The 11,178-nt window shown below is 38.7% G+C and overlaps 1 protein-coding gene across 1 annotated transcript; it reads left to right on the top strand.

The window, feature by feature from the left end:
• The first annotated feature begins 2,131 nt into the window (after positions 1-2,131).
• Positions 2,132-8,296, top strand: masp2 (MBL associated serine protease 2). The gene is made up of 6 exons (XM_029719442.1): positions 2,132-2,239; positions 3,043-3,265; positions 3,599-3,776; positions 6,349-6,480; positions 7,712-7,908; positions 8,091-8,296. Exons 1-6 carry the CDS (start codon positions 2,232-2,234, stop codon positions 8,253-8,255), a joined length of 903 nt encoding a protein of 300 aa, XP_029575302.1. The 5' UTR covers positions 2,132-2,231; the 3' UTR covers positions 8,256-8,296.
• The last annotated feature ends 2,882 nt before the right edge of the window (positions 8,297-11,178 follow it).

Genomic DNA, 11,178 nt, shown 5'->3' with positions numbered 1-11,178 from the left:
AGAAACCAAATCGAATCTGTCTAAAAAAGGTAGGCCTACATAATATAAGCACTTGGCCCCCAGGACCATACAATTACTCAATTGGCAATTACAATCAATAAACTGATTCTACAATGTAAAAGGCAATTTCCACATCCATTGGTACAGTACATTTCGCTTAATCAGACTTAATGATTATTAATGACATTTCAACACCATTCATACATGAAACAATCATTTCCTCTTATTCAATGTTCTGACTGCAAAGCGTGCCGCGCAGGCCAGGTAGCCTATTTCTATGTGCTCCTATTATCCACAACCAGAATGACAGAGACATAGGACACAGACACAAGGAACCTCCGACATAACCCATGAAATATGAACAAAGTTAACCATACATTGAATTAAATAAACAACATTTCTTCTTCAGGAGTCTTGTGAACGTTTATGTGCACAATAAACATTGCTCCCACTCAGAGGGTAAGAAATGGTTGGCTAAATGAAAATGTACCGTAGACATATCAAACATGAAACAGAAATATCTACGTGTTGCAATAAATGGTATGGGGATGGAATTATGAAACGCTAGCATTTATTGTAGTATTAGATAGAATATAGATGTACCACATAGGGCCTATGCATTTAAAGCAAGAGAAAACATTTCAACAAGAGAAAAAAAGCAATCTGTGCTAGCTCACCACCTGACCTGTGTTGACTGATAGTTTGCTGGTCCAATCAGAGTGCCGAGTGTGCGTTTCACTAGCCAACCTGTTGCAGGTTTTTTTGCAAGGGCGATGCTGCGGCTACGGTCTCTGGCTTTGTGTAGAGTAATCCACGTACACTCTGTGCCACAAAATAAGTGACAAAACATTATCAAACCTGGCCAGATAAATGCAAGTCATCAGTGTCAAGTCAAAGTCGATTCCCAAGTCTTGAGGCTCCAAGTCCAAATCAAGTCTCAAGTTATTTTATTTTCTATTAAGTCTAGTCACAAGTCATCAAATTTGTCACTTGAGTCAGACTTGTGTCCAAGTCATGTGACTCGAGGCCACAACTCTGGAAATAGTAATTGAAATGATTGGCAATATCAAAAGGTTTTGTTATAAATGACACATCAACTTCAATGAACGATGGAAATTAATTTGGTTTTCTACCCATATTATAATAAAAAGAAAAAAATCCATTGTGTTTTATCTTTGTTTGGTAATATAATTTCTTCTTATTTTAAGTTGAGTCACAAAATGTATCAATTTACAGTATGTCAACCAATCAGCAAAGCATCCTGACTTGTTTACCACCTCTTTTGCATTATTTATTTGAACCATACAATTGTTCAATTCACCATCAATCCAGGGGGCTCTATAATTTCTCACATTTAGATTTTTAACAGGTGCATGCTTGTCAACAATTCGCATTAATAATTGTACAAATACTTCCAGTGCTGCATCTGAATTCACTTCCTCATACACATCATACCAACATAAATGTTTTACATCTTCAACAAGAGTCCTGAGAAAACATTTTGTATGATGTCTTATAAATGACTTTAGGCCCAACCTTTGGCGCTTTGGCTTTCCTTGTTATTACCACAATGTTACTGTCACTACAGCCAATGGAAACAGATAATGCTTTGGAGCACAGCTCTGCAGCATTAGTGAAGATAGGGTCAACACAAGTGGATGTCACAGATCCAACACTATTGGTAAGCATTCTAGTTGGTTGAGTGATAACCTGGCTCAAATTACAGGCATTAGTCACAGTTAGTTGCTAACCAGTCAATGTTCAGGTCACCCAGAAAAATAGACTTCTCTGTTAACATCACACACTATCAAGCATCGCACAGATATTATCCAAATACTGACTGTTAGCAGTTGGTGGCCTATAGCATCACCCCAAAAGAAGACGAGGCAGGTGAACACTTAAACATTTGATCCTCTCTCATTTTTATAGGAATATGGCTCTGAACATATACAGCAACAACAGGTGCTGGTACAGTAGATATATATAAAGTGAGGAATAGTCTAAAAACAGTTGTCGGCACCAGATTGATGCTGTAAAAGTCAACAGGGTTATAGGGTGTTGTAGATGGAACAAATCATGAGTCCATCATGCTTTGTTTGTTTGCCCAAAGTTGGCTAGTCAGGACGCTAGTTCATTAACCTTGAGAGCACAAGGGTTCAAAGATAGTCAAGCGTTCTGAGACACTGAACAAAACCTATGACACTGCTCCTCTGGAATCTTCTGCAGCCGAGATGAACTGGTAAGTTATCACTGAGTTCTTCATTAGGAATCAAATTAATAGATCTTAAGAATGTAGTCTAAAGTCACACTTGTTTTAAATGGGCAATCAACAGTTGAAACAATAACAAAGTGATCTCACCGCCCCTGTTTCTGTAAAAAGCTAAGGATGGGGCTGGAGAAATTTGATCAATCTCAAATTCATAGACAGAGCTATGGATGGATCATCCATGATATCAAAATGATAATTTTAACCATGTTTTCAGGCTATATAATATTGGTTTACATTTACTTTGTTTACAAACATTGGAGTAAAACAAGCTTATATTTTGGGTTCTGATGAGACACGACAGTTGAACTAAGCTCATGAGGCATTAATAAGTCATATTTTTTTTTTATCAATGAGAACATATAATGAATGTATAAGTCCAAAAATGTATGTAGCAACTTCAGATTGCCCCTTTAAAGTGCATACATATGACAGAGAGGACCACTAACAAAACATCAACAATGGAGCAAATGCATCCCACAATAACATTTTAACATGCAGTGCTCAAGTAATGGCGTAACTTGAAAGCAACATAACTTTTTTTTATGATTTGAAGTTTTATATCATTTGTTTACAAAGTCTCCAATGACAACAAAAACATAAACAATAGGGTAATTGGTCCATTGTTTTGGTTATGATATAGTAAGGCAGTTTTACTGATCTTATTAAGGTATAAATCATATTCTTCAAAATGAACTTGTATATTTCATTAGCTGAGATTGCTGTAAATCTTACAAACTGTAATTTGAATGTTTTCATCTCACTTTGGTACACAGTGCGTATTGTGTATCTGTCCTCGCCGTCCTGCTTCCTGTATCTCTGAGCGTGGAAATGACCTCGTTGTTTGGCAGCTTCACTTCCCCCAACTTCCCTCGCCCATACCCCAACAACCATTACACAGTGTGGAACATCTCCGTCCCAGAAGGCCACAGGGTTAAACTGTACTTCACCCACTTCAGTCTGGAACCCTCCCACCACTGTGAATATGATTATATTCAGGTAAACAGTCCTGAGCAGTGGAGGCTGGTGAAGGGAGAAATTGTGAGGGCATACCTCATTCTAATGGCTACAATGGAATGAATGGTATTAAACATTTGCAAATGAAAGTTAGGCATTCACACATTATCATTTATAATAAGTTGTGTTCATAGATTATAATTTTTGTTTTTGCATATGTTTGCTGCCGTTCCATTTATTACATTCCAGCCATTACAATGCGCTCTTTCTCCGGTTTCTCCATCCATCAGCCTCCACTGGTCCTGAGAACCACCCTCAAGAACTGCATGCACTCATTAACTTGTTAGAAATCTGTCTGTGCTCATGTTGAACTAGGTGTTTGCAGAGGCCAATGAGACATTGCGTTTCTGTGGCGAAGGGGAGAAAGAGTATGTAGACGCCCCCAGGAACACAGTTATCCTGTCGGCTGAGAACATCATGTCGGTAGTCTTCAGAAGTGACTACTCCAATGAGGGGCGTTTCACTGGCTTTCAAGCATTTTACACCTCAGAAGGTGAAGTAGAATTTTATTTTACCGTTACTTTAACAGGGAGTCCCATTGAGACCGAGATCTCTTCCGCAAGGAAACCCTGCATGAACACAATTGACAAAATACAATAAAATACAAATATACAAAGCACACTGAAGTAAAACAATCACATTCCTCAGCAAAAAGGTTCGCAATCAACATGTTGAACTGCCTGAGAGGCACCAGTACATCCAGTTATAGGGAACTCTGTTGATTGTTCCATTCATGGGGTGCAAAGAAACAAAAAGCTGTTTTACAATAACTGAGGAAACCGAAGGAATTTCTAGAGTTAGCCATCCCTGAGACCAGGTATGGTAACTGATATGTTTGAAGGTTTTTAATTATGTTAGGTACTGCGGGGAGTTTTTGTAAAGAAAAAAATAGCAGTGAATCAATTGACCTATGAGACTTCAAAGAGAGCCAGCATACTTCATGGAAAATACTGCAGTGATGTGTACTGAACCGGTAGGCCGTATTAAAGCTCTATGATAAACTGCATCTAACGGCTTTAATGAAGTGGCAGCTGCATTCATATACAGTGCCTTCCAAACGTATTCACACGCCTTAACTTTTTCACAATTTGTTGTGTTACAGCCTGAATTTAAAATGTATTACATTTGGATTTCTTGTCACTGGCCTACACATAATACCCCAAAATGTCAAAGTGTAACTGTGTTTTTAGAAAAATGTACAAATAATTTAAAATGAAAAGCTGAAATGTCTTGAGTCAGTAAGTATTCATCTCCTTTGTTATGGCAAAAATTTGCTTGACAAGTCACATAAGTTGCATGGAGTCACTGTGTGCAATAGCCGAGCAGTGAATTTCAAACACAGATTCAACCACAAAGACCAGGGAGGTTTTCCAATGCCTCGCAAAAATAGGCACCTATTTGTCGACGGGTATGGTGAAGTTATTAATTACACTTTGGATGGTGTATGTATACACCCAATCACTATAAAGATACAGGCGTCCTTCTTAACTCAGTTGCAAGAGAGGAAGGAAACGGCTCAGGGAATTTACCATGAGGCCAATGGTTACTTTAAAACAGCTACAGAGTTTAATGGCTGTGATAGGAGAAAACTGAAGATGGATCAACAACATTGTAGTTACTCCACAGGACTAACCTAGTTAAAAGAAGAAAGCTTGTGCAGAATATAAATATTCCAAATGATGCATCCTGTTTGCAACAAGGCGCTAAAGCAATTAACCTTTTGTCCTGAATGCAAAGTGTTATGTTCGGGGCAAATGCAGCACAACTTATTACTGAGTACCACTCCATAATTTCAAGCATAGTGGTGGCTGCTTCACGTTATGGCTACGCTTGTAATCGTTAAGCACCTTGGAGTTTTCCAGGATAAAAAAGAAACAGAATGGAGCTAAGCACAAGCAAAATCCTAGAGGAAAACCTGGTTCAGTCTGCTCTCCACCAGACACTGGGAGATGAATTCTCCTTTCAGCAGAACGAAAACCTAAAACACAAGGCAAAATCTACACTGGAGTTGCTTACCAAGAAGACGAGATACAATTAGCATCCCTTATCGCCTTATTTTCAGCAATGATGCCACAGTCAGACAGAACCTGCTTAGGTAGGGAAGAGGAGGAATTTGTACACTTCATTGAATTAACTGTTTCCCAAAATGTAGAAGGATCACCAATAGAGATAGAGCTTAGAAGGTAGCTGGATTTAGCTTTCTTAATCGAGATAATACATCTGTTTCTACATTTTCTGATAGATTGCTAATCTGTTAGTCAGTTTTCCTTGCTTTTGCCTAAGCCTGGTTCCTCATCTGAATAAACTCTGAAAGATCAGAGGGTTTGATCTGTTCTTGACTCTAAATTGTTTAAAAGGCATGTGTTTATCCACCAAAGGAATAAAGATAGAGGAGAAATGTTCCAAGGGCTAACTCTGGGTCAGGAATACAGGAGACTCTGGATAACTCACATTGGTATAATTCATGCACAACCCCTTGGGAAACAATTATATAAAAAAAAGAATATTCTTTAGTAGACGAATGTTGACAATGGTGCTGTCAGACCATTGCTGTTGGGGACAGACTACAGAAGGTACTTATATACAGAGAGCCCCAAATCTTCAAAATTTTCCTCACAACGACCAACTAGCAATATAAAACAGTAGGTATAATGATCTCAGAATACCCAATTCAGTAGAGGAATCAGGAAAAAAAGGCCCCTGACCCGAGATGACTGTTCAGATTCTATTGCCTTTATAGCAGTACTTAATTGTCCTGCGTCGGACCAATATAAATGTGCCTATGAATGTGCAATATAAATGATTACTTCTGGAAATTAATTTCAATTCAATTTATGAACTTCACTTTACTTGTATCATCTATACACAAAAAAAATGGGTTTATTCTAAAACTGCTTGTAAATCCCTTAATTATGAATTATACACATTTATGTATACCTCAAATGTTATCAATGCATCCTGAATGACCTGGAACCCATCTTTGAATGTATTTTTCTATCTACAACCCAAATGTAACATTATTCTTGTAGGTCTATATTAACTGGCTTCTCTCTCCCTGTTCACAGACATCAATGAGTGCCTCAGCACGGTAGATGGGGAGTCTGTGTGTGACCATTATTGTCACAATTATGTTGGTGGCTACTACTGCACTTGCAGGTTGGGATACCTGCTCCATGACAACAAAAGGTCCTGCACTTGTAAGGGTGATTTAAACTAGACAAAAAAAACAGGAAATCCCATGGAATGAGGGAGTATTATTCATACAATTTGATTTGTTGGTCTAATACTGATAGCAGTGTTTGCGAACCTATAGGGCCTATATAGTTTAGGCTACATTTTTGATTAATTCATTTTACAAATGCAGTGCTTTCCTCTCAGCTTGGAATGGTTTCAAACATGAATACATGTATATATTCATGAATACTACAAAGAGATAGCACATTTAATTAGAATTGGCTTTAGACCATTACACAGCTAAAAGGCTTTCCTATCCATACCACTTAAAGAGGTTCTCCAATGTTTCTGAATACAGCACAAAGAGATTGAGGGGAAATGTCTTCACAAGAAAACAGAAAAACAATATTGAATGTATGTTTTACTTTCTGAATTCCAATGGCCTCAAAGAACAGAAAATTGGGAGTGTACCTAAGGATAGTCATTTGACTGTCAATTTGTCCTTCACTTATCCCATGAACACAGAACAGACTTTATGTCCATCTCTAAAGATAATTTACAGCACTTTCAGAGCAGGGCACACTGCTGCCACGTGTTTGAAATAAGTAAGCACACAGCAGCTCATTACAGCATAGTGGAGTGATTACAAAGTAATTTCAGAGTGAAGAAGCACAGAGCTGTAGAAAGTAGTTGATCTCTGCCAGCTGGCGCAAGGCTAGGTTAATTACTAGAGATTCCTAAGGGAAAAGCTCCCTGGAAAAGGCGTCGAAAATTGATACCTGTTTTCAACGCTAATAGCGCACTGATGCTAGGTAATTAATCACAATTACCGACGTGGACGTGCCTTAAATTGTTATTCTTAGCCAGAGGATAAAAAGTGACACCACATATCAGGAGATGAATAGACAAAAACGATTATCCGCTTTCAAATTTCTCTAATTATATAAATTACAGCAACTCTGCCTCTTTGAGATATCGATTTGTTGTTGTCTATTACAACATCTGTGTACTTACTAGAGTAATAATTCAGTTTAAATGAGCCCGATTGCTTATGCCAGAAGGATATTGTATCCACTAAAAGATAACAAGGGCGAATTATGACAAGACAATGCAAAGCTTCTCAATGTTTTTGCACTTACTATCCATTTTTTATTAACTAGGCTGTCTTTCAGAAGTGCTTCAAAGAATGAGAATAAACTGCTTTAAAATAAATAAATAAACAATTTGATTTGATCTGTCTCTTTTCCTCTGTAGTGCCTTGCAGAGGTCAGGTGCTGACAAAGAGGTCAGGAGAGTTGACCAGCCCAGGTTACCCCAGTCCATACCCCACAATGAGTCATTGTAACTACACCATACTCCTACCAGAGGGATTCAGAGTGCTACTGGACTTCCAGGAACCGTTTGACGTAGAGGGCCACCCGGATGTCCCCTGTCCATACGATGTCTTGAAGGTCAGCCGGTGCATACTAGCGTAGGGCCATCCTTTAAAACTAACCAATCAAAGACACAAGGGCTGATGAATACACAATGTATTCCTACTCATGCTCTAGAAGCAACTTGTCTTTGTCTGCTGTCCCCCCTTGGAAGATGTATGGCCTTGGAGTTCCTGACCAAGTTTTCCTTCTCTTTCAAGATCTTTACCGAAGGACAAGAGTACGGACCGTTCTGTGGAGCGTCTCCACCTGGCAAGATAGACACGGGCAGTTACCAAGTACATGTCTCATTCAGGTCGGACCTCTCAGGGAAAAACAAGGGATGGAAGATTAAGTATACCAGCTTGGGAGTTCAAAAAGCATAGTAGAACTTAAATATTAAAACATATCACATGCTATGCCAATACCTTGTCTGAAATCTTTGATAATCCACATGATATAAAAAGCCTAATTCATCAAGCAAAATCCAGTGATAATTACATAACACTGTAAAGGGCTTACTGTGAATTTTCCAGTAATTTACAGGCAACTATTGGCAAGTAGGTTTCCCTTTCAAATAGAGCATTACCCTCTAGCCATAATTAGATAAGTTAACTTCCCATCAATCAAAACATTGACTATTTTTTGTTTCCAGAGTGGTATCCTACGAATCAGGTTTGAGGAGTTAGCAAGGTAACTTTGGCCAACTGAGTTCAACTTACATTTACATTTAGTCATTTAGCAGACGCTCTTATCCAGAGCGACTTACAGTAGTGAATGCATACATTTCATACATTTTTTTTTTCCCTGTGCTGGCCCCCCGTGGGAATCGAACCCACAGCCCTGGTGTTGCAAACACCATGCTCTACCAACTGAGCTACAGGGAAGGCATAACCAGTCATACGAATGTGGCTCACCTTTTAGCCAGGTACACTTCTATGGCAATGAATACTTAACCTGCTCTAGGGCAGGCTAACTAAGGGCTAACTCCATTTACCCTGAATTAAGTTTCTGTGCGGCAAGTTAAAGACCAATAAAATCAGATTCCCTTGCTCTCGCAGATTTTGTCATCACCTTCATTGAAGAAGAAGATAATGACAGAATGCATTTGAAACTTCACGCACAATAAAACTTCTGTATGAAAAATAAAATGTCTTTTTATACAGGTAACAAACTGAGATTAGGAGCACTCCCTTTAAGAGTGTGCTCCTAATCTCAACTCGTTACCTGTATAAAAAGACACCTGGGAGCCAGAAATCTTTCTGATTGAGAGGGGGTCAAATACTTATTTCCCTCATTAAAATGCAAATCAATTTATAACATTTCACATGTGTTTTTCTGGATTTTTTTGTTGTTATTCTGTCTCTCACTGTTCAAATAAACCTACCATTAAAATTATAGACTGATCATTTCTTTGTAAGTGGGCAAACATACAAAATCAGCAGGGGATCAAATACCTTTTCCCCCACTGTACATCCTGCAGTACTACATTCCCCCAGTACTACATTTCTTTTTGAATCTTGTTTGTACTCTGGCAGATGGTAAAATGGTGTGTTTATCACATGTGCTTTCTGTTGTTTAGTTTGATAATTAGTAGTGTGTTTGTGATTGCTGTTGGGGTTTTTCAACCCCCCCCATCACCAGGTTGTTGTTGTTGGACTATTGTAATCTATTCTACTCAATTATATTCTATAATGTGATTATGAAGTCGGTGGTAGCTGTGCTGTTGTTGCTGTTCAGTGGTGTGTCTGTGGGGTGAAGGCTGAGGATCCCAATTTCATTCAGGTCCGGTTCAAGGCCCTAGGAGTAACCTGAGGTCCTCTTGAAGATCCTAATACTTCTGAAGGACATACTGAATGCCAGTGAGACCAAAGTGAAGGCTCTGGAGACCAAGGTGGAGGCTAATCTCCTATGAAGATTATGAATGTGATGCTACGGTAGCAACTTCTGTCCTGATGTTCCCTCAGGCATCTTCAGTCAGGGCAGTCTACTACTATCCCAGACTGTAGCTTTAAAAGCATTTTGTTTAGAGCAATCTTTGTGTGCCTGTACAGATGCAGAGGTCAGAAGAAAGACTAAACAATATAAGTGCAACAATGACTTGGAGACAGACTAACAGGACTCCTTGAAATGGGGTGCTGTCATGCAGTACACTGCCAAGCAGAGGAGAACAAAATCTTACGGATCAAAGCACATCAGCACCCTAGACGTGCCCACTTTTACCTCGACTTCAATGAGCATCCAATGTTACTGCAAAAAAGGCCCCAGAGTTTTACCCGATCACATGACCTTACCACAAAAAACTCTGGGCCATATCTATAAATTAGTTTCTCAAACAGATGTTGACCATCTCAATAGCTAGTATAATGACTAGAGACACTGGGCATCCTTGCGGGACACCTCTAAATAGTTCCAACGCATTCAGATAAATACCCATATTCACAATTTTGCCCTCTGGTTTCTGATGTAGCACGTACCTCCCAAATAAAGGTACTGCCGTAATACTGTCCTTGTAATATCCAATGGTTTTCCGAAGGGAGCAGATAGTAGCAGATATTGTAGTGACCCTCAATAAACCCAGAACTTCAAAATGACTATATGCAAACAGTTACTCGGTCTGATAGGTTCCACACAAATAGGCACTTGAAGCATTAAATTAATGCAGTAAAGTAGTTTAAAAGTCAAATCAGCTGCTGCTGTCTTCCGTCTAAGAAGCAATGATTTGTAGTTGTTTAACCTTCATACAATATGCATTTATTCTTAGTGCTCCCTAGCTACTCATCTATAAAAACGGATATTCTACGGTGCTTCAGTCTGATGAAATTGCCTGTTCTCAGACACTTTAGCAAGCAGCTATGAGATGGGGCTGGATAAATGTAATCACTCAAATTCATAGCTACAACTATGGATGCAGGGATTAACCAGCTCTATTCTATGAGAACAAAATTTGTTTTAATCATGTTGTGAGTCAAAGCAGTGTGTGTTTATAAATACATTGTTTACAGATAAATGTGTAAAACAATTAATTGTGGGTTGCAATGGAGTAAGACAGTTGAATTGAGCTTATGAGGCATTTATCATTTATATCCACAATCAATGGCTATAGGCTATCATTAACTTAACAGTCCAAAAATGGATGTATCAATCCCAGATTGCCCCTTTAATGAACTGCTATTGTTGGAGGGAGAGAAAACTGTAGTTCTCACAAATTGCTTCTAGCGTGAGCCTAACTTTATTATTTTGAAGGCCAACAGTTTGTTGTTATAAGCTGCGTGAGTTCTCATGGACAACGACCCATCAGATGACATT

This window comes from Salmo trutta, chromosome 28, assembly GCF_901001165.1.
Source record: "Salmo trutta chromosome 28, fSalTru1.1, whole genome shotgun sequence".
In the NCBI taxonomy this organism is placed as follows: Eukaryota; Metazoa; Chordata; class Actinopteri; order Salmoniformes; family Salmonidae; genus Salmo; species Salmo trutta.
Note: the sequence above shows the minus strand (reverse complement) of the source record. Positions and strands in the feature narration are given on the sequence as shown.

Bases quoted from the DNA above. Each gene is read 5' to 3' on its own strand.
- masp2 (XM_029719442.1), top strand. The intron at 6,481-7,711 runs GTAAGGGTGATT...TTTCCTCTGTAG, and splicing joins CAACAAAAGGTCCTGCACTT to TGCCTTGCAGAGGTCAGGTG. The intron at 7,909-8,090 runs GTCAGCCGGTGC...TTCTCTTTCAAG, and splicing joins GTCCATACGATGTCTTGAAG to ATCTTTACCGAAGGACAAGA.